A 24482-nucleotide genomic window follows, 5' to 3' on the forward strand; every position below is an offset into this window, starting at 1 on the left:
GTTTATTCACAATAATAATAGTACATAATATAAATCTTGATATAAAATACTTACGTGCCTAACATTGTTTTTACCTTAATTGCACAGGAAAATATGAAGTGTAACAAAGTAATAGGATCACGCATGATAAGTTGTATATTTTCTAAGGACTGGTACTGGGCCATGGCCCACACTTTGGGAAACACTGTGCTAAGATACTGGATCAGCCACTGCCGAGATGCAATCATAGCAACTGCTGCACAGATGCCATTCGGAGCAGCGGGTGCTTTCTGGTGACAACGGAGGGCAACAATTTAGACATTTCAAACCAAAACAGAAAATGCATACAAAGACGTAAGCTGATCTTCCTCTCCTGGGAGTGCTTCCTCAGCATAGGTAACACACATCCCTTGATGAAACCAAGGCATGAAGAGTTTTAACCTGTGTTTGTGGGTTCTGTCTATATGCCTCAATTATTCTTCAGTATGGAAAATTAACTAATGGCCTTGATGCAGAAGATGGGAATTGAGTGATGTGGAAAAGAAAGACTCACTAGAAATGACTGGTTACTCCTCTTTCCTTTCTCTTCCATTGTTTTGTCTACACTTACTGGCACTGTTGATTCACTTCAGCTGTGCAAATGGCATAGCTGAAGTTGACATACTGCAGAGTCTTGCAAGGGGTAAAGTGATGGGGTCCTGCTTTCCCACCAACACCGACTACTCCTCTCATTGTGGTGGGGTATTGGCATTGATGGGAGTGAGCTCAGAGATCGATTTCTTGTGTCAACAGCAGACATGATAAGTCAACGAACACTGGATGAATCGCTGCAGCGTTGATCCACCGAGCACTTAGACTGGGTAAACGAAAGGCCCAATCTGACAATGTTCTGAGGCCATTCTGAGAAACGCAGAGCACTCTCAACCCTCACTGAGGCCAACGGAAGTTGCAGAAACTCAATGCTGCACATGCACATTATTACCCTTCTGCCCATCACAAAACCTAGACAGCCAAGGAACTGATGAGCAGGCAGTGGCTACCGAGCACTGTGTAATTTGTGTCTCAGGGACAATAAGATGAGTCAGCATCAGGGGAGCAAAAGGCCAGCCAACGGCCTGAGGAACTAGCTGGGGGAGGGTAGGGCTGGCACCCACAGCAGGGGTCAGGCCCACCTGCACTCATTGGCAGTGGTGGGGGAAGTGGAGCAATGATACCGCAGTTCACTCTGCTCCTCTGGCTGCCTCACCTGGGGGAGGGTTGGGCCTGCCCCTGCACTCATCGGCAGGAAGCTGAGCAATGTAGCTGGGGCCGCCTGGCTCCATGATCCCTGCCCTGGCCAGTGAGCGGGCGGAAGAGGAGGAGGGCAGACCCCCACTGCCAGTGCCAGAATCCCGGGCCCGCTAGACCCCAGGGCCACATCACAGAGGGGAAGAAAAGGGAGGGCAGAGCAGGGGCAGGGCCAGTGAAGGAGGGAGGCTGTCCCAGCCCTTCCCTGGGTGGGGGTAAGGCTGTTATGTGGTAGGTGGGCCCCCCCGCCACATGTTTCCTCAGTAGTGGCCTCTGACTGAGCTCCCTTTAATTCGACGTGTTATGCTGTGAGCACTGGAGGGAGTCTCACTATCACAAGACGGCTGACTTGTGACACCTGTAGACACAATGAACCCTTGACTCTACTCACTTGGAAGACTTCAGTCTGACTGGGCTGCTGATGAGAATGCTGGTCACTGCTTTGCTGATTATGATGCTGGCTTTGCCACTGGGACCAGACCTCCGAAGGTCTCCCTTGGAACTGTCCACTGCTTTGGCCACTCTCAGCTGAAAGAGTCAGATTCACACAGACAGTTCCTTTAAAAGGCACATACACATTTTCTGGAGACTTGTACCAAGAACTTGGATGTTCAGAAATAAATTTCATAGCACAAATACTCAGCATGGAGCCATTCTGGTGGGAGTGTCGTCAAGGGGAGATTTGACACTGATTTAAAGGGTGCAAGATTGCAACCAAAGAGTGAATTACTGTGGTTGCACCAACCCATCAGGGACAACAGGCTAATAGTACAACTGATTACTAATTACTTATTACTACAACTAATAGTAAAGCACAAAGTAAAATCATGGAGAATGTAATGAAACTTAATCTGGGCTTGCCAGGTTTTTCTCCAGTACTGCATAGCCCTTTAATAACGAGAGTAAATACCTGCCATTTCACACAAAAACAGCATGACAAGACAGACATTTTAATGCGTGTCCTCTTCAATAAATTCTTAGATCAAGAGCAGAACCAGGGGGAGTACTGTCACTGATGGATTGTATAATTCAAATTTTGAAAAGGCAGCATGTCAGCACCCCACTTACAAAATCTATTGTTTCTTGACCCTTTAAATGGCAACATACACAGGTGCTTGTCTTGATGTCTTATTTAGAAGTGACGTGTTTAGAGTGCTGGCTGGTGGATTATTTTGTCCTCCATTATTATAGATATAAAGGGAATATTTAATTCATGTGGCTTTAGTCTCAGAACTGCAGAATTGCTATGTTCACATGCCAAAAAGTGCTGGTCCACTTGGGTTTTGAAGGAATAAAAAGGTTTAATGTGATCCTAATGACCATTACAGGATTATGGATCTCATCTGGTTCTTCATCTGATACCGTGTGCTGCATCTGTCAGCTCCTTCACCTACACTTTTTATGAGTACAGTATATTCATAAGTTATCTCACAGAGACAGCTATGCTAGTCTGTAACTTCAAAAATAGGCAGTCCTGTGGTACCTTAGTGACCAACAAATTTATGAGGTCATGAGCTTTTGTGGGTTTTTTACTCTCTCATGAAGTGGGTTTTACCCATGAAAGCTCATGACCTAATACACGTGTTAGTCTCTAAGGTGCTGCAGGACTGCTTGTTGTTCATAATTACGTTTATCAAGTGAAGGCAATTCAATTTTTCTTTATACTGGGGTCAGCAGAATTTGGCCTTAAATAGAAAAAATATCACCCAAGAGACTTTCCTGGCGATGGAACTAAAAAACAGGCTGTTTGTAAAGCCCTCTTTCCGCGTATCAGAGGGGTAGCCATGTTAATCTGTATCTGCAAAACCAACAAGAAGTTCTGTGGCACCTTACAGATAACAGATTTTTTTTGAGCATAAGCTTTCGAGGGGAAAGACCCACTGTGTCAGATTTTGCCTATGAAAGCTTATGCTCCAAAAAAATCTGTTCGTCCATAAAGGTGCCACAGCACTTCTTCCTTCCACGATGTTCATGATCCATAATATGGTAGATAGCTTCTGGCTGCTACTGCCAAGCCAGGAAATGGAAAATTTAACATTTTTTTGCTAGATATGCAACTGTGTTCAAGCCATTGCTGTCCCTTCCACAACATAACACAGCACTATGGCTTTCCTTAGGTTGAGACAGGAGAGGGAAGATGCATCTCCAGTGAATTGTTCAGGAAGTAATACAGGTGTTTATTTTCAGTAGTGGGTGCTGCATGTCTTGTTTCAGGAGTTAAAAATGTTTCTAGCTAATCTGAAAACCATTTTTCCCCAAACATTTCCTTTTTACTGCTTCTGGTTTTGCCTTTTCTCCTTCAGATGCACAACCTCAAATTTGGGGGTCACTGGTAGATCAGAATATTGCAGGTCAGACCCACTGGCTAACTTGCTAGTTCAGAGGCCAGCAACCCTCAGCATGCGTGCCAAGAGTGGCATGTGCATCAGGAACTCAGGCGCCCCACCCTTCTCCTTCCCCATGCAGCCAGGAGCTTGCTCCAAGCCACGCTGCCTGTGCATTAACAAAAGACCAGTTAATGCTATCAGCCATCACCTAAACAGTAAAGCTCTGCATCTTTATTTACTTATTAATGAAGCTGTTGTAAGTAGGACTATTGGTGACTTTTAAAAGTATCACCAGCACTCAGACTGCACATAAAGGTTCTAGGGTCAAATTTCAGCCCCTCACCTCAGAAAGATTTGCTGACCCCCTGTCCTAGCCGCTCCCATAGAATCATACGATTCTGCCTTCCATGTTGCACTGGACTCCTGACAGACACAAACCAAATTTGCAACACAGAAAAATGAAAAGAACAGCACATGGAAGTGGCCAAATTGCCTCAATTCACAGTTATCATTGTTCCGCAAGGTGCAGATCACAAATATCTCCACTCTGATTCCAGTCCCTCTGTGTTACCAGCTACGAAACTGGTATAAACAGTAAGCAGCATCCCAGAAGACCGATGAACTGCAATGGCAGGCTTCTGTCACATCTGGGCTAGAGAATTACAATTGCACCCATGATGACATTACTGGTACAAAGAATTCAACTGACTCACAAATCCTGCACCATACTAGTGGTCACAACAAAGTTCACCCAAGTTACCCCTTAAAAGCAAGCTGTTATCTGTTTTGCTCAGTATGATGTGCCAAGATTTATTCATGAGGCAAATGAGTCTTCTGTTCAGCAAGACAGATTGCCAACCGAAGGTTCAGGCTGCTACTTCAGTAATACATTTACTTACTAACAGAATTCAAACTGATGTAGATCAAAAAATATTTCACACCAAATGAGCAGGTCCCTGCTATGGAGCCTGGAACCAATGCGTAGGTATTCTCAAAACACAAATGAACAAAGTCCAATGGAAATGCTGCTGTGATTAACTTAACAGGAAGTCATCCATTTTGATGCACACATCCCCCCGTGCTGCTGCTGAGTTCAGCAAGCCAGCATAATGCTAGTGTGTGTGGCCCAAAGAGTGAAAAGGGCTAGGGGCTTGTCTACCCTACCTCCCTAGTTCGAAGAGAGGATGGCAAGTAGGGTGCTGGGAGATTATTAATGAAGTGCTGCTCTGCACATGTAGCACTTCCTTATGCTAATTCTCCTCTGCAGCAACTTCAAAGTGTTAAACTTCAAAGCTGGCTTGCGTGTAGCCGCGGCTCACCGGCCTGTGCAACTTCGAAGTCCCTTTGCTCCTCAAAATTTTGCCGCGGGGGAGAATTAGCTTAATGAAGTGCTGCATATGCAGTGCAGCACTTCATTAATAATCTCCTGACACCCTACTTATCATCCTCCCTTCAAAGTAGGGAGGTAGTGTAGACAAGCCCTAGGAATGAAACTGCTTTAATTTCATTCATAAGGTTGAGTGAAAAATCAAGGGTGAGTAAATCAGCATTAAAAGCAAAAAGAAAAATGTAATCTAAATAAGGGAAAACTCCCTGCATAGGGTTTCTAATGTTAAGTTCAGAGGAATATGAGCCACTGTTTTTATTTTGTTCCTCACACAGTGAGAAAACAGGGCCAAGGAAACTGGATGGAACTTTCTTTAAACTCAATGCATTAGGGGCTTAATCCAAAGCCCACGCAAATCAGTGCAATGACCCTTCACGGACTTCAGGAGGCTTTGAATCAGCTCCTAGTGTATACAAGGTCCTATGGTCAGCGTGTGATTTTAAATCTTTGGCTTAGTCTGTACATAAAAATTTACAAGATCTTGGCCAAGGATAGCTGAGTGCTCTTTCTTCACCTTTTGTTCCTGGCAACCTACCTCAGGCTTCTTAGCTGATTCACTGACTGTTCTGAACTACCAGCATGTCATGCTGGATTTGGAAACGTTGCTGTTATGTTTGCTGGCTGTGGTATTCTTAACTCAGGCCTCAGTAGCCATCTGCATTTTATATTCTCTCATTTCCATGGTCGACGACCTATATGCTTACAGGCAGATTTTCCAGGCCACTGGATAGAAGGTGCATGTGGATGCATGGGTAGAAGGGAAAAAATGTTCTTATTTCACTTACTGAATTTTTTTCCCCCTGTTCAGGAGCTCCCTCAGGAACAGCTCATTTGGATGGCATCCCCTGAACACTTGCTGAAGAGACTAAACAGCAGAATTACCCTTAACCATGCTACTTAACTAGTTATGCAGTAACGTAAGCTGCTGTGGAGTTTCACACTCTTCAAGTATAATCATGAGGCTCAAGTCAGAACGCTTCCAGCCATCAATAAGTTTGTTTATAACATTGGGAAAAGCCTCTGAGATACAGCTGTGTTATAATCTCTCTCTGTAAAAACAAAGAGGAGTCCTGTAGCACCTCAGAGACAAACAAATATGTTAGGGCATAAACTTTCATGGGTGAAACCTACATTGTGAGGTGAACTGGAGTGGAAATACAAAAAGTAGGTACATGTGTAAGAAAATTACTGGGGAGAAAAAAAAAAAGTTACTCTCCATTGTTAATCCCTCAATGAGATTCTGGAACCATCTACAAACAGACAAGTAACCTGATTGGTTTTACACATCTCATATAACTGGAAGAGACCTCAGGAGGTCATCAAACACAGTCCCCTGCCCTCTTGGCAGGATCAAGTACCATCCCTTTTCTTTAAAATCTATTTTTTCCCCCAGATCCCTAAATGGCCCCCTCAAGGATTGACCTCACAATCACGGGTTTCACAGGCTAATACTCAAATCAAAGAGCAATCCCTCTCCCTATAATTTTCAGATGTGGACCCTGCCCCCGAGCAGCTGTCGAAGTCCCGGGTCAGGGCATATTCCTGCTGCAGATCCTTTCTCTCGCTCTACACTTGGTTGTGGTGCAGGCAGGGTGTCTCCACGTGGCCACCTTGTGGTATTTGCTGTCCATCTCCCACTGGACCTTCTGCTGCCACAGTCTGAGGAAGTCCCACAGCTCTAGGCCCTTGGTGCCCATTTGCTGGGGACTGGCTGGGCTGCTGCAACCTCTGTGAGGAACCTTGGGGCAGCTGACTGCTAGCCATCTACAGGGATGGCTGACAGAGTCTACTGTGAGGGGCTCATACTGTTTCTGCCTCTAGCATGCTCTCAGCTTCCTGCCATCAGGTATCTGGGTCCATGCAGCTTTAAAGGCTTTGCGTTTTAAGATGGAGTTTGATCAGATGATGAGCAGGTTATACAAATGGCTTGCCTGTGAGAGTAGGGGCTAGACTTGATGAGCGAGGAGACTCATTCCAGTTCTAAATTAACAATTAAAACAACAATCACTTGTGTCTGAAATAGGGAAGGCTGCAATAAAGAAAGCACACAAGTCCTAACCACATTCAACATTATTTCATCTTCTTGGACCAATTCCAAGTCTTCTTCAATCACAGAAATAAAATTATTGTTTTAATTAATCCATATCTATCTGATGAGGATGATGATGCCCAGGCAGAATTGGAGGTGCCTTTGCTATACCTGTTCGCTTTTATATGCTCCAAAGATATGGTTATATCTTAGCTCCTGAAGAGATCTCACATGGACAAAGCCTAACATGTCTAACTCAGTTCTTACCCAGGTCTTACTTGGGAGGAGGAAAGACGGGAAAGGAGTGAGGGAAAGAAATCTCCTGATTTAATATGAGATCTTGAAGTCAGTGGAGGGTTGCTTGGGTAAGAAAAAGCAATGAGTAAAGACATCAATGAAAGGTCAAATCCTATCTCCGGTGATAATAAAAGACAGAAATGGACTATTGCCGCGTTTTGCTTTCAAACTGGTAGCTGAGAAAATTCACCTTAAAAATTAGGCTTAGTGAACGTGAAGTGTTCCGCTAGGAAACACAATGAAACACACCCAGCTGTTTAATAAGGGAGCTGTTTAAACTCACTGTATGACTAGCAAAGGTAATTGTCTGCGTGGAACTGAGAGAGGGCGATGGAGTTACCTGCACAAAATCAGCCGTGAGGGAGTGTCCTGGGAGAGGAGCAATGACAGGACACAATTTCACACATTCAGACTGGTTTAACAAATGAGAGTGTTCTGGACTGTGACACTTTGGGATCCTTTGGAGGGCAGAGTGAAGATGACTCAGCCAACAGGAAGTCTGGGAGTGCTTCCATGTCAGGAAGGGTGTGCAGTGCATCCTTTAGGACGCTGGAGGTGGAGCATGGAGGGAGGGGCCCCTCGCACTCATCTCAGTCTACTGCACCACATAAGAAGAAGCGAAGTTTCTTATCTCTTGCCTTCCCAGCAAACCCTACAAACCCATACAGAGGCCAGAGACAATAGAGGAGCTGGTCCAATGATTTAAAACAAATCAGTATTTCACCTTTTTGTTTACTTTGAGATACACAATCTGAAACTTACCAAACCCTGCTCCTCTGTTTGCCAGGCTTGAGTAAGCATTTCCACTTGGGGATGAGGTGGCTGGGCTGGAGAGAGGGCTGTAGGATGATGGATCAGCTGGATAGGTATGACTGGTTCCAATTCCGAAGGGTGATGACTGAGCCTTTCCAGATTGCGATGGGATTTGCTGAGAGACAGAAAAAGTTATTGGTATTGCTGGAATAAACAGCAGAGCAGCATGATAAACTCAAATTTTAAGAGCGTCTAAAGTCAACTGTTAAATAAACATTGCAGATAAGATTAAGTATATTATCCCTAGCTTAAGCCCATTCAATTTCCATCAATGTGGATCTGTGGCTGTTCAATTTTAATGAAAGCAAGAGAGTGTAACTGAAAATGTAACAACTTTCCTGCCAATTAATATTCTCCATGCATTCCAAAACAGAATCACTATTTTGTACTATCATTATCACTAGTTTGTACCTTCTATAACGTTTTCCCCCCTCCCCCTCTAGTAGGCTAGAAGCAAAAGTTGAAAATATACAAAAAATGAATCTTTATATGCCAGATGTCCTGGTTTTATATTCTCCCAATTATCTGAATGCCTTGTCAGGTGTACCTCGTACCTTCAGACCACCAGATGTTTGGCATAAGTGAAGGTGCTGGATCTCTGCATGGGTTGCAAAGCCAGCTGGGTTTTCTTGCCTGGTTTTAGAGTATGCCAGTCAGCTTGCCCAGTGGCTACCTGAAGCACAATGAATACATTCTTTCTCACCTCAGGCAAGCCCTCAGCAGTTGCATGCCAGACTTGGTGAGTGAGGGAGGATGCACAGCTCTACTATCTCAGGGGTAAAATAACCAAATTCTGCTTAAAAGGGAGTAGTTCAACTCAATTAAGAACACCCATCCTTTACACTTCTGTAATGACTTCCAAGGACCTCAAAGCGTGTCACATGGAATTAAATAGTACAACAACCCTATGACACTGGCAAAATTAGACAACATCCGAGTAACAAAGTAACAATACATTAGCAAACAGCACCAGTAATAGAATCCTCTTAACAACACAGCATTCCCTTCCCTGCACCTACTAGCCCAGCAGCTCTATAGAAGATTGGTATTTAACAAGTTCTGCTGTTTGAAATTAAAAGCAGTAACATCTCTAGATACATTTAATGATGTGGATCTTATAGACAATTGGTGCACTGAAGTGCAACTACTCTTCTGGGCAAATAGGGGAGGCGGCCGGGCGGGGGGAGGAATAGAGCCTAACAGGCAAACAACATGATGAAAATACAAGTCTTCAGTTTAGTTCCTAGCTGAGAAGTGACTTAACTATGAAGGTTCCCACAGTGACAATGACAAGAAGACAGGGCATTTATGTGGGACTTTTTTTTTTTTTTAAGATGGTAAAATATATTTGTATTTTTGAAGTTTGTACTCTGGTGATGCAGACCTGACCAGGCTGATGGCTTAGGGTAAGAAGAGATGTCACGTTTTTATCAGTAATAATTAACACCCTTCCGACACAGTGTATAAACAAAAATACGTCAAAATACTTTTTCAATTTGATTTCTTTAGGATACAGAATAGATACAGCACAGTAATTGATGTAAACTGAGGGCTGGTTAGCATGCATGTGAAACTAGGAGATTAATTAAGCTAATTATTATGGAAATAATTAAGCTCCTAGCAATACGATTGAGTGCATACTTTAAAGTCCCTTTATAGACTACATCAGAAGATTGAACGCAAACAATTATTCTTACAATAGTATTAAAAATTGTCTTATTTAAACCGACTAAAACAAGAGAACTTAGGGATTGGGTTGCTACTCAGCCCTTAGCATACTGGCTTCTCTAAAGGCATTTCAATGTACTGAGATGGACAGGTGAGCTGAATACAGTATGTGCTACAGGCTGTGCGTAATGAGTCTGGACATGCTGGGAGTAGCCCAGCCTGGGAAAACATGCTTAAGTTAGCCCTTCTTGAGCTACCAGGATAAAAATAGCAATGCAGTTTTTGTGGCTTAGGTGGCAGCTCCGACACACAAGCCCACCTGGACCCTGGGTCTGAGCTCTGGTGACTAGCCTGAGGCTGTGTCTGAGTTGCAACATCCACACTGCTGTTTTTAGCATGTTAGCTCAAGCAAAGGTAGCATGAGTCTGCCTACCTGGGCTGGGAGGCTGGCTCCCAAGCTGCAGAGTAGACACGCTCTTTTAGGTCTCTGACCATCAGAACTTTAATGACAAGCATAATGTACATAGTCCTGTTGATTTCACATAAACCACACATTTATACAGGATTGAGGATTTCTTAAACACAGATTTTTGTAGGGATCATGTATGTATATATTAGTACAAATAATCATATTTTTCCTTTAGAATTATGCAAAGGAGCAACCGACCTTGAACTTTTCTATTTTGACCAGATAAATCAGAAATGGAGGAAATTATTTCATCATTCCTTTTTAAAAAAAAACCCAAAAAAAAAAAAACCCAAAAGATATGTTTTACCAAATTTTAACTAGGGAGTTTGATTTGTTCTTTTTGCAAAATTTGCAGGTGTGGCAAACTGTTAGAGCACCATTAAAACCCCCCTTAATCAAACACCTACCTGTCCTGGAAATGGTGGACGACTTCCTGTCCAGGCAACTTGACTCTGGTTTAACTGACGAGAGATCTGTGTCAAATTTTGGCCTGTTGAAGAAGAGGACTGGATATCGTTTACACCAGGCACATGTACCACAGATGAGCTAGAGGGGAAAGAACAGAAAGTGACTTGTGGGTGATACTACAGTATTTAGGATGGGTAAACTGTATGGCAGATACTGAAATTTTGTTAACCATCCCATTAAGGCACGTTTTCTGGATTGTCTGCATAAGAGCTAAATGAAAATGACATGACTTCAATATTAAAAGTATAAGACATTTTGAAATTCTAAAATGTCAGACTGATTATGCAGACACAGTGTGCCAAATTCTTCTTAGATTCATGCGGTCTCATCCAAAGGGCTTGCATTAATACAACCAACGGGATGATTTTGGAAAGATGTGTAACTAAATTATTTTTCATATTGACTTGGCCCTCAATTCAGGAAAGTAGCTCTCCTCAGGACCACACTTAAGTATGTACTTAACTTTAATCATGTGCTTAAAGTCAGTGGTATTTAAGCACATGCTTAAATGCTGCCCTGAATCGAGGCTTCTGAAAGGATGTTGTTCATAAATATTCTTTAACCTGTTTCTTGTCAGTGTTGCATTCTTTCTGTAAAAAGAAGAAAATATGTGTTATGTAACAAAGATATATGTTTGATTAGCGGCTTTTAATTCATGTTTCCTCCCATTGGTGCTAAAAAATACTACAGCTACAAATCAAAGTGAAAGAATCAAACAAACTAGTGTTCTGAGCTCTGGAACGAAAAACAGAATACAAACAGGAAAAAATGTATTTCACCAGAATGCGTGGGAATTACAATTAATTGTTTCCCAGCTTGTGAAATATTTTCTTATAATGAAAATTATACTCATGACTATTCCACTGTATCCTCTGTGTTTCAGTATTCTTGTATGGAAATCTTTAGACTTAGTGGATATATTATCTATAACACACACATTTGTACATACACTTAAATGTACAGTAAACTCTGTCTTAACCAGCATTCCATCATCCAGAACTCTCAAATAACCAGCATTTTAACCCTAAGTACATTTTACTTATGTTACCCATAAGTACAGTGTAGTGAAAGTAAATACACATAAATACAGCAAATACAATACAAGTTTACAGTGTACAATACAACTGTTATTGGTAAATAAAGTACTCTGCCTACATTTTTGTTTCTTTCTTAATATCTAATCTTGTTTATATTTAGTGTTATGAATTGCTAGGTATACCTCTCTATTATCCAGAATATTTGAATATCCGGCAACCTGCCAGAGCTGCCAGATATGAAAAGAGTTTAGTGTACATTCATCGATCCCAATGTTTATCAGAAAGAACATGCTTCGGTACATATATCAGTTCTCATCTACGGTCTGCACATCATAAGTTATTTGTTGGTGTTGGGTTTTGCCCAGGTCAGAAAGAGAGAATCTGTAATAATTTTTATCCTTGCCTCTACTCTCTGTGCTAATTATAAATACAAAACCAAACAGATGGCTGTTATGGATTCACGCTTGTCCGAGTGCGTCTATATCAAGCTACAAACTCCGTTTTACTTTTGTGAACCCCATTTTAACTGTAAAGCAGGTGTCTTTTACTTCCATCTTGAACTGGGAATCCAAAAGGTGTTAGCAGAGGTCTAAAAATACAGAGCAAATCAAGGGCTGTTTCCCATTCAAAAGTAAGCACCTTAAGACAGCCAGCTAGATGCAGCCAAAGGGATCAGTCCAACTACATGAGTGCTTATGGGAACTGAAATCACTGGGAGGAAAGTCAAACAGTCCTGACAAACAGCACTGAAGCTAATTTAGATGGGGATGAGTGAATGGGGAACAGACCAAAACCAGAAGCAGCCCAGGCTGAGCAGGAGAGAAGAGACCAATTCCTGAAACCCCTGAAAAGAGACTGGCCAAATCCCAAAGTGGTATTGAAATCAAGGCAGGATTTGCATGCAAGGTTTGCTGTTTCTTCACAGCTCTGGATAGCTCTTTTGCTACCTCAGGCTTTGTCTACACTACACAACCTCTAGCAACATGCCCGTGTTGACAAAGCCCTGTCACTAAAAGTGAGGCAGCGTAAACACTGTTTGTCCTCACGCACATTTACTTTGTTAGCAGGAGACCACTCCCCTGAAGACAAAGCACTATTTACACTAGTACCTGTTGCTGCCAAACTTTTAAGCTTTTGGTTGGGAGTGGGCAAGGGGGGAAAATAAAGCACCTATGAATGACAAAATCGTACAGTGTAGACAAAGCATCCATGTAAAGTATGTGTGTTTAGACATTCCTTTGCAGCATCTGTATTACTTTCTTTTATTATCACACAGTCCCTGAATTGGAAAATAGGAAGCCAGAAGATTTATAGCTTCTGCAGAACTGTAGAAGCACACACCACCTATTTTGGATTCTGACCCCCGTTTCTGGGCCTAAGCAACTGGACAATTGGGTCCCCACTGTTGAAAGGGATGTCAGGCATGGTATAGGCACCTGGGGTATAAGAGTAAAAGTCCAGAGCCATAAATATGGTGCACCACAACTCTGCCCAGCCTCACCAGGCCAACAACAAGCAGAACACAAGAAAATAAGAATGGACATATTATATCGGACCAATGGCCAGTGCACTCCAATGTCCTATCTTCCAACAATCACCAATGCCAGGTGTTTCAGAGGGAACGAACAGAACAGCAATCAAATGATTCATCCCCTGTTGTCCACTCCTAGCTTCTGGCAGCCAGAGACTAGGGACAACAGAGCACGAAGTTGTAGCTTCCACCCTCATGACTAACAGATATTGTTGAACCTAACCTCCATGACCTTATCTAATTCCCTTTTGAAACTCTTTACAGGTTTGGTCTTTACAACTTCCCCTGCCAAGGAGTTTCACAGGTTGTGTGTTGTTTGAAAAAGTACTTCCCTTTCTGTCAAACCTGCTGGCTAGCAATATTCCTTGAGTTATTTAGTCTGTTACATAACAGTTCCTTATTTGCTTTTCCCACGCCACTGGCAAGTTTACAGATCTTCTCACTTACTTCTCTTCATTACAAGCTGCAAAGTTCTGGTCTTTGAAATCTTTCCTGATGGGGAAGCCATTCCATACCCTTATTAATTTTTGTTGCTGTTTTCTGTACCTTTTCCAATTCTAATTTAATCTATTGCTTTTGAAACTTGGCAGCCAAAACTGCACAAAGTTGTTATTCTGGATCCAAAGTTAGGTGTCCTGCTGGGGGAACTCATCAAGGATTGTAACAGTGGCATTTGCCTTTGTGCCACCAGTTGATGTCGCAGATTAGAAGCAAAAATGAAGCTACAGCTAAGTTTCAGGAGACCAACAAAATAAAAACAACAAAACATGCCAAATGTCAAGATGCTTACTTGCAATTTACATCATAAAATATCATGTAAGATCTAACTAAAGAACATGTGCAATACCAGTACTAATTACAAGATTAAGTACATGTTGGTTTCTATAAATCTATAACGAGTATTTGATTTCTAATTCATAGACCACATAACTGACAGTTAATGCATTTGAATAGTTAGCCTTTCATCTTCAAAACTTTGCTTTTGTCCTAGGTGAAAACTCAATTACAACAGCTACATGCACAGGTAGCTTGGGATGTCATTAAAGCTGACTGAAGTACAGTTGCTCCAGAGTTTTTCTTCCATCACTTTAAATAATAAGAGGGCAAAGGGTAACAGATTAGGTTTCAAGAAGACAGCCTTCACTAAAGAGTAGACCACCCAGGGAAGGGACATAAATCTTCTTTCCTAAAACAGGACTAATGATGAAGTAAATCGAACCACGACTATCAAAATTTCAGGAAGCCATTCAGGGGTGTACCGATTCTTAAACTTCAAGTAGTTAGGTCAAACCTACAGTGTCAGCTAGTAGACTCAAAAACGTTTTGGAAGCTCCTAAAATATCCAAATTAAACATGTTTGAAAATTACCTACTGTAGGTTTTGTCTACCGACAAATTCCTCCTGATATACTTTTGTGTGGAAGTCAAGTTGACACAAAGGAAAAATAATTCACATTGCAGTGGACGGTGTTAGCATTACACGTATTCTTGTCTCCACAGAATCAAAATGGAATTCCTTTTCATGTACGGAAGCTATCGGTGCTGCTGCTGGTACAGTACCTGAAAGCCTTTCCGGAATGTCCTGGCTGGAATGGGCTCCCCTGAGAGTAAAGCTGTTGGTTCCCTGCTGGGGATGCTGAAGCCATCATTTTTTTGTCTGCTATTAAAAGCAATCAAAGAAAATCTCAAGGGAGAATGAAATAAACCACCATTTGTTCATCAGAAAATAGCACGTATACAAGCTACCTGGTACAAGTAATATTCTCCTTGTTAATCCCCTATGGGAAGGTCTTACGTAGAGCACACTACAGATGAAACAAGGGTCAAAAGATACCATCTGCAGAATTTTTAAATCAACCCATACGATGTAATAGTGAGTTCTCTCTCTGCTGCAGAATGCAATAGGCTGGCTTCAAAGTTCTATAGAAAGGTAACCATTTCCTATTGATTTTATAGGTCTTTTCCGGAAGAGACTGAATTATGTTAATGGCTATGACCCGTTTGCCTTGAGAAGAGGCTATATCCTTCTCCATGAACATAAGATATTTCTTTGCAATTAAGGCTTATTTAATGTGGTCTAAGGTTACATCAGCATTGAAAAGTCTGGTCCCATCTTGCAGAATTAACAAGTCGGTAGTATTGGTGACTGGAGGCTTATTTCTTGTAGCTTGGAAGAGGTATTTTTAGTAATTTTTAAATGGGCTTCTAAAGAACAGATCTCCTCAGTTTTTTTATAACTGGGTGCACAATTTGGGAAAATCTGTCAGGTGCGAGGTTGCACTACTATTGATGTTAATGTATTATTACTTATTTGTCTTGCTGTAGTAGCTCTGACTACCCTGTATTTGGCACTGTATAAAACACAGAACAAAAAGCTGTACCTTCTCCAAAGATCTTGCAATCTACTCCCCCTCAGCAGTAGCGGGGGTTCTAGTCCTGGTTCTTCCAGGCATTATTATGCTCATAAATCAGACTGACCTGCAGCCACTTAAATACACATTAAACCCACTGTACTCAGTAGGAGTTTTGTTTCTGTGAGGTCTGCATATCAGACATCTGAACAGTAATTCAAGGCAAAAGCAAATCTCAAGGACATAGCAATGCTTGCCTTTTTCACTCTGACAACAAACTGGCTTGAACAGGCCATGAACTAGAATGAGTTTCAATGGAATTAAAGATTAGGAAAACCATACAAGAGCACTGTAAATGAGATGCATGCACAGACGCCACTGTCTTTTATAGTTTGTTCTTATAGTAGAACGAATATGTTTACTCTTGTGATCAGTCTCTTCCATTTGCTAAAACAAAGCAGGGCAAACGCGGCCATCCAAATTTTTAATAGAGTGTTCTCTCGTGTAATTATAACAGTTGAGACACCTGAGATTGAACCATGTACCTCCAGATGTGAAGGCATGAGCTGTTACAACTCGAGCTAAAAACACACCCTCTACAGCAGGCAGCTATAACAACTTATATCCGCTGCAGATCAGAACAGAGGTAGACTTTACATATACACTCAGCAGCAGGTCTCTTAATTTTGGCTTTATCCCAGTAACGGTACGATTAACTTTGAATTTCACTTTTGGTAAATGTCTTGGCTGTTACTTTGCGAAGGAATGCTCTGAGGCGGCGCTAAGAGGTCTGAAGACCTTAGACTCAGTATATTACAGAATCTGCCCTCCCTTTGGTTATACAGCTGCAACTGCCAATTACTAAAGCTCCTGGCAAACCTCCATTCCCCTTTAACAATGTCAAGGCCCTGCTCCACCTTTCCTCTTCCACCTCCTATCTTCCCTCCAAGGGCAAAAACAAACAAATAAAAAAAAATAAAAAAAAAACCTACAACCTTCTGAGACCTCTTCATGACTCTGCTGCCACACATCCCTGATAGCTCTATAAACCAGACCTGCCCCTCCCTTCCCTCCTCTTCACTTGATCCTCCCTCCCTTGATGACCAGCCTCTCCCTATTCAGGGAGAGTGGATCAGATCTCCGGATGTGCTGCACCAGCTCTGCAGCATGAAGCTGCGCTAGACACTCTAGAACTGGATGACCTCTGCCAACTTGTGGATACCCTGTCTGCAGGGGACTCCCTCGGGGTCACAAAGGATCGTACAAGACAGCACGCCACAGAGCATAACTGTGGTATCCCCAGGGTCCTGTTACCACCAGCTACCAAAACTGGGAGCCATGGGCAGCTGATTCAGTTAAAAGCAGCTTCCAGGTATTGTACTACAGACAGGGAAAGGTTTAAACAGGACCTCAGGTAGTGACACCTCAGGATCCAGCCTACTGCTCCTTGACTTTTTCCTCTTCGCCTTGCACCCTTCCCTTACAGCACAGAAATACACATCCTTGCTGTCAACTGGTATTTTGCCAGGTGCCCTCAAATCTGCTAGGTTCAAAATCTTCCTGCCTTCTGCCCCCATATATTCTCTTAACATCCTCCTCTTCGACTCCTGCAATACGCAGATTCCAGAAGCACAGCACTTAGTGGCATGGCACTAGGGACACTGCCCCACCAAAGAAGTGAGATAATGAAGGGCCAAGATCCTGATAGGTACTATGCCAGATTCTGGCCACAGTCTTTGTTCTCTCTCTCTCTCTCTCTCTCTCTCTCTCTGTGTGTGTGTGTGCGCGCACACACACTAGATCCAAGTTAAGATCACAGCAAACTACAGCAGCCGGCCATAGATCTGCAGTGTTTGCAGTTTGGATTTAGCTGCAGGGCTTTTTTGTTTCTCTGCCTCTGCGCCACATGTGCAGATGGTGCAGTCAAGGTCTGGCAGGAGGTGCCAAGAGAGGGCCCTAAAGTGCTGTGCTCTACCTGTACCATAGACATCACGCTGGTAAACGAGGTACCTTTTGGAGCACACCCGCGGGGTATACAGGGAAAGACAGAGCACTTCATTTTAGGGCACTTGACACCTTACACTTCTGCCCAACCACTAGCACATACTCAGGGAGGGAGAAGGAGGCAGGCAGGCACCTCTTGGCCACAGTGGGAGTGAAAGGGGAGAGGCCTCACTAGTCCCAGCTTTTCCAGGGGAGAAGGGAAGATCCCACCAGGACCCTTTATCCCTCCCTGCTCACTGGATAGGACAGGACCTGCTGGGACTCTGCCTCCCCCCCACTCTTCTCTTAGCAGAAATGGGACGTCTCCCCACCCCACCCACTGCTGGTACCAGGACTAGGTGGGGCCAGCTCAATGGGAGGGCAGCACAGAGAGAGCTGCTGAGAGCCTAGAGTAGTCTGGACTGTGGAGCCTCCCACAGGGAACAGGATGGAGGTGCTGGTGGGGATATGGGACATTATGGTGACTTGGTCCCCCCAGTCCTCACCACTGGTAAATTGCCCAACTTGTCCTAAAACTCACCAGCAGCCACTAGTGGCACTGCATTAAACAACTGTATCTCAAAATGGCTGCTGATCAAAAAGCATGACTGGATGAAGAATGAGGTCTTCATTTTAACAAAACATGCAGCTCTTGGGTGCCCTTCATCTGCCCCACTATGTCAATCCTGTCTTTGTCAGCACTAAAGCATTTTTATAAGCTGAACTGGAGAAAGTGGTCTAGTATTGATACAATGCAAGTGTCTGAAAGCATCATGCAGATCTGTCAATATTGTTTTTGGACCCTTCAGCACATATCTAACTGACAGCCTTCCCTTTTTAGCATTAAAAGAGTCCTTGATCACGACTCCCAGGAGATATTCCCACAGGGAGCACAGCCAAGTTGCCCCCGCCCCAAAAACACAGCTTGTAAATTGATAAAATGAAAAGTGAAATGGCATTTCCAAGAACACAACTCCTTAGCTCATCCTCACAGCTTGCGAGACCCTTAACCCTGAACTAGCCACACAAACAGTTCAGAGCTTTTTGAACACTAGCCAATAAAGCAGCCAGAAAGCAAGATGTTCTCACTTGGAAAACATTGTTTCAGTGTTTAGGGTTGCTACCTTCCAGCAGACCCCTTTTCTGGCCTCAGACACTGACTTCGCTGTAAGAGTAAACATACAAGGGAGAACAGGAATAGAAGTCTCAGAAACTGGGGGACAGACTATCAAGTCCATATGGAAGTTACAGTGCCTTCACAGTTTGAAAAGGTCAAGCTGTACATAATAAACACATTCAGCGAGGTCACTTCCTTATACTCCTTTAGTTCAACACAACAGGTCATTTCCTCCTTCACTGAAAGATACTTGCCCATGGCTTTAGTTAAAACAAACATAACATTTTTTCACTCTGGGGGAAATGGGGCACATTTAGAACAGTGAATTACTAAAGAATAAACAAGGAAAAATACTGCATCTAGTAACACCTACAAAATAGGCTTATAATTTTATACAAAATATCTATCTTACCGTCTTAATAGCATTACTACTCCAACACATCTCAATAAGCCACACTGACATACACTTTCTCAGACAGCTCCTTTCGGCTTTATAATTATTAAAACGTGTCTACTTCCTTTTAAGAGTTGCACTGCAAAAATGTACCTCTGAAAAGGAGGACAGCTACTGTTATGACTGCATGGCTACTAACGGTATGTTTCCATCATGGGGTGGATTGATGCAGGAGTGACTACGGTACAGGCTACTCCAGGCTCTCAGTGGCTTGGGTCCCGTTCTGGGTAAACACTGGGGTTTATTTTGGTGAACAGAAAGAAGGGGGGAAAATGCATTCAGTAGCTTAATGTTTTGAAGTCTGTTGTTCATCAATATGGTTTGCTGCAGAACTAAAAACTCCAAGCATGACGCCACCTGTGAGTTTAGGAAAACAGTGTATGTTTAATCCCCCAAACAAAATTTTTCATTTGAATCACTTATTTACTGTTGCAGAGTTAGAATTATGAGCCCATAAATATTTATATTTAATATATTTTGGCCACACCATTAGCAGCACAGACAGTCTAACTTATCCCTTCTCCTGTTTTTGTTTATTTAAAAACTTTTGAATATTTTCTTGTTTTTTGAAACATATTCTGATACTGATTTTTATTTTCTTCCCATTTTAGTGTGTCATATCTTTAAACCATTTTCTGCTAACAGCTTGAAATGTGCACATGGTGGGCGTGAGATTCATCCGTACGTTCAGATGCTCACGTACTTTAGCGGCTGCATTCATGTCTGTTTGTTTATTGTGGGTATCTTGGAGATGACTACATTGTCTTACTTCAACAGGCAGCTTTGTATAAACACACAGACTAACGTATTATCTTAATACATCTCTCTCATGCAATGTATTTTCATTTTCCCAATAAAACAAGTTTTTAATATATTTGGATGCTACAAAAGTAGGGTGAAAAATCAGAAAAAAAATGAATAATACATTTTTGTAAAACCTGGGAATTTTTCAGGAAAATGGTTTTAAATCAAAAATGAAGGTATTTACCTGTTACGAAATAGCACTAAGTGTCAAGACTACAGTTTACAAAGACAATATTAAAAATTAAATACCAGAGGTTCTCACTTACAAGTCGTTATTCCTGCAAACATCTCAGCAAACCTAGGATCCCTCTCCTGGGAGAAGATAGTGTCTGGTTTCTCTACTGCCTTTCCACCCTCATGAACATTAGTTGGTATATTTGGAACAGGTACCTGTTGTTGATATATGCAAAAAAGAATGTAATTGCCCCTCCATATTGTGACACAAATGAGCTCAGGTATAGTCACAATGTGTTCTTCTCTTGTTTCGATCCTTAAACGCATTGGCTGGGTCTGCACTTCAAAAATAACTTCCAAGTTGCTTACTTTGAAGTACAACTTTGAAGTAAGCAACTTCAAACAGAGCATCTACATGCACCCTACTTCAAAGTTAAACTTCAAAGTAGGGCACTAGTCCATTCCCGAGAATGGAGTAAGGATTTTGAAGTTGGGCTCCCCATTTTAAAGTTAACTTCTGAGCTAAGGGAAAATGTTTGTAGACTCTCTGCTGGCTAGTTCGATGTAGTGCCTGACTTTGAAGTTAACTTCCAAGTTAGTTCCTCGTGTAGACCCATCTGTTGTGTTTAAAAGATCAGAGACACCAGTAGAAGAAAGAACAACCTGTTCAGAGAGATCACCTGAGATAAGTCATAGGATGACAACCCGTCTCTTTGATGTACTTCGAGCTCAGCTTGCTGTTGCTGAAGTTGTCTGCAAATACAAGAGGAAACGATGAGCGTTACATATAATAATTAAGGAAAAGAAAGAGGCTGAGCTTGCCTCTTTTAAATTCCTACAACCAACGGCAAACAAACAACCACTTTCAGCATCTCTGTTGACGAGCCATTTCCTGCAAAGCCAAATCATTTAAAAGAAAACCTCAAAACACAGTAAGATTCAGAGTCAAGAACACCATGCACATCAAAACTCCCATCCACTTTCAAGGAAGCTGCATTCCTCTCACACCCAACTTTTTCATAAATGATATGTAATTTTAAAATACCAATGAGAAGTCTCTGTGGATGAAAGGCCTGTGCCTGATGAAGTCTACGTTAAAGTGCCCATTGGCTTGAATGGGTGCAGCATGGGGCCCACACCAGTCAACAGCTTGAAAAATTATTTCCTCTTTTTATAGAGTGCTTTTCATCAGTAGATATCAACTCATTTCACAGTCTTTTAGTGTATTAATCCTCACAACATCTTGAGAATTATCATCCCCTTTTTATGGATGGGGAACTGGGACCCAGAGAAGCTAAGTGTCTCGCCCAAGGTCAGGTGGTGAGTCTGTGGCAGAGCAGTAAACTGAACATGGGTTTGCCAGGTCCTTGGCTGAACCACTGATCCATGCTTCCTTTCTAAATAAAAAACAAAAACAGATGCTGCTTAGAATGTGGTCTGATATCAATGGATATGTGTGGTAGTGGTTTGGGGGACAGGAAGAGTATTGTATCAAAACAGATATTTCTATATTATAACTATGAAGAATTTTGCAGGAAAATAATTAAAAGATAGAAAAAATGTACTGAATATTAAGCCATTCTCAATAGCCCACCCGATTCAGCATAATTTTGGTTTTACTCTCCTCTGCATCACCATCCAGATTCTCTTTATTTTCCCAAAGTTTTGTACAGCAGAGGGTCTCCAGAAATAAATTAGTTTTATATTTACTAGAGGTCATCTATTATAGACACAATGTGTGGAAAAAAGATGCAGAAGAGTGTAATCTTAAATTTAATAAAACAATCAAAATAATTTAAGCAAGTAAGAATCACTGCAGAGATATACATTACAGTGGATGAAGAAGCACAATCTGCAAAAAAATTGAGTAAATCCCTGAAACAATATCAGGCACTGTTACTTAAGCACACCAAATTAATACAATATCAGCAGATATATTTGAAAAATATAATTAATTTTGCACAGTTATTATCTACAAAGATTTATAGGGACACTACTAATATAAGGTGCCACAGGACCCTTCGTTGCTGTTACAGATCCAGACTAACACGGCTACCCCTCCGATAATAATATATACACAATTTTTCTAGCATTAACTAAGTGTAACACACACATTTTACAAAACACATGGGCCGTGTCTATACTAGCCCAAATGTTCGAAATGGCCATTTCAAAGATTACTAATGAGGCGCTGAAATGCATATTCAACGCCTCATTAGCATGCCGCCAGCTGTGGCTCTTCGAAATTGCTACTTTTCACTGCCATGCGGCTTGTCCACATGGGGGTCCTTTTTGAAAGGACCCCATCAACTTTGAAATCCCCTTATTTGTATCAGCAGATAGGAATAAGGGAATTTCGAAGTTCCTGGGGTCTTTTCGAAAAGGACCTGTGCTTAGACAAGCCGTGCAGCAGCGTAAAGCAGCAATTTCGAAGAACCATGGCTGGCGGTATCCTAATGAGGAGCTGAATATGCATTTCAGCGCCTCATTAGTAATCTTTGAAATGGCCATTTGCATGGCCATTTTGAAGATTTGGGCTAGTGTAGCCGTAGCCATGATGGAGGAAGATCTTGGAGCTGTGCCACTCAGAACAGAAGTGGGACCATACCTGCAATCGGCAGAAGGCAGCATGGCGCTGACAATGAGTGTGTGGGGGTGGGGAGACAATGCTGGGGGCCCATGTGACCCCCTGTGCACTCCACACACATGGCTTCTGATACTTGAGATTGGCATATGCCTGTTAAATGGCTTCATTACCGCTTGAATGGCTCTTTCACCTGGTTGATGTTCTGCTAATAAGGCTGGCAGTGTTTTTCGCTTTTAAATTAAGTAGATCCTTTTCAGAGGAAGCAGAGCCACGGAACCGGGATAGGAAGAAGCAGATCAATGGACATTAAGACCTAGTGGAGCCCCAAATTTCTGGGTGCCCTATGCAATTGCTTATTCCGCGCATGGATAACAATGGCTCTGCTGTGATCTGTACCCAGCCAACAGAGGGGAAAAACGGGGCTTCCAGATGAGAGAGATGGGTCTCAACTATCTGAATCATTCGGCTAAATTCTGTGCTGTGAGCCAAAGACTTAAATACTCATCACAACCATATTTTAAAGCGGTCCCTCATTATCAAGAACTTGACTCAGAGATGTAAATTCCAAACAGCTGGAGACGTACAGTGTGTAATACAGAATCATTATTGTATCATGTGGAGCAAGCCGAAAAGGTATTTCCCAAGTATTCCTTGGACCATGGATTTTCATTAATAGTTTATCAAGCAGAAAATGAGCATGTCTAAAAACTACCACAACTGTATGCAAAAGGGTCTCTTTTATTGTAAACAAATAATAATGCTTTGCCCACAAAACTCCAGGATGCAATTTAATCACTGAAAATCTATGGAGACATTCTTCCAACCATTATTCTTTGGATGATAAACACCCATTAAACTATGTTGGTAAAGTGAAAGCTAATTACATTGTTTCAGTTGTTTTTATTACTGATTATATGGTGCATGCGTCAATAAACAGTACTTTAGGCCTCTTCTATTCAGTATAAAGTGTGTTCTCTTAGTTCCGCCATAGATATATAAATGAACCAAACAAAACAGCGTACTCAGTTTGTTTGCCCACGCTTGTCTAACCTGGCAGCCCTCCACCTCTCTCTATTTAAAGATACTCATCAGTACTTGTGAACTTATATTTCAAAATGAGTACTGCACTACAGCAACATGTGCTTAAAAGGCAAGATGTACAAATTCCAACTAATTACAAAGAACAAATACTACATTTGATCTTAGCCTTCAAGAGGCTGAGAAGTGATTATTTAAATGCCTCTTCTCTGCACTGTACTGTACTGCACTGCAAGCTACGCAGTTCTAATTTTAATTGAAAAGTAGGCTGGGTTTCTCACTGTTACAGCAAGTCTTATTAACACCTCAAATGCTGTTTTAGCTCTTTAATATACAAAGTTTCAGAGAACAGCCAAATTAGGCACAGTTGACTCTTAGTGTTCAGATTAATTTAAACACTCCCTAACCAAATGCCCTTCTGAATGGATGATTATTACGTACAGATCCCTTTACTCACTAGATTTCCAAATCAGGAGTGTAACAAAGGGACAAACCAGGTTAGTGTGTTTTTTCGGAGGGTGGAGGTGGAGCTGGTGAGAGGAGAGAACTGATCCTCTTGTATTGCTTACAAGTGAAAGCCAAAACTGACCTGACTTTCGATTTTAGGATTCCCGGCTTAGGAGCTGCCATGGAAGATGCATTTGCTGTTTCAGAAGATATCTTACATCACAAATGAAATGTTG

The 24482-nt window shown here is 42.0% G+C and overlaps 1 protein-coding gene across 5 annotated transcripts in view; it reads right to left on the reverse strand.

The window, feature by feature from the left end:
* The window catches only part of ARNT2 (aryl hydrocarbon receptor nuclear translocator 2), a 155663-nt gene that overhangs the window by 6790 nt on the left and 124391 nt on the right, over positions 1-24482 (reverse strand). For 3 of the 5 annotated variants that reach the window (XM_075007309.1, XM_075007310.1, XM_075007312.1), the window contains 7 exons: positions 20855-20927; positions 20267-20390; positions 14852-14951; positions 11288-11314; positions 10664-10802; positions 8069-8234; positions 1658-1794 (listed from right to left, as the gene is read on the reverse strand). In XM_075007309.1, the coding sequence (XP_074863410.1) occupies positions 1658-1794; positions 8069-8234; positions 10664-10802; positions 11288-11314; positions 14852-14951; positions 20267-20390; positions 20855-20927 (766 nt within the window). The remainder of the gene's footprint in view (positions 1-1657; positions 1795-8068; positions 8235-10663; positions 10803-11287; positions 11315-14851; positions 14952-20266; positions 20391-20854; positions 20928-24482) is intronic. The other 2 variants (XM_075007311.1, XM_075007313.1) reach the window with 1 other exon arrangement.

Source organism: Carettochelys insculpta, chromosome 12, assembly GCF_033958435.1.
Source record: "Carettochelys insculpta isolate YL-2023 chromosome 12, ASM3395843v1, whole genome shotgun sequence".
Taxonomy (NCBI): Eukaryota; Metazoa; Chordata; order Testudines; family Carettochelyidae; genus Carettochelys; species Carettochelys insculpta.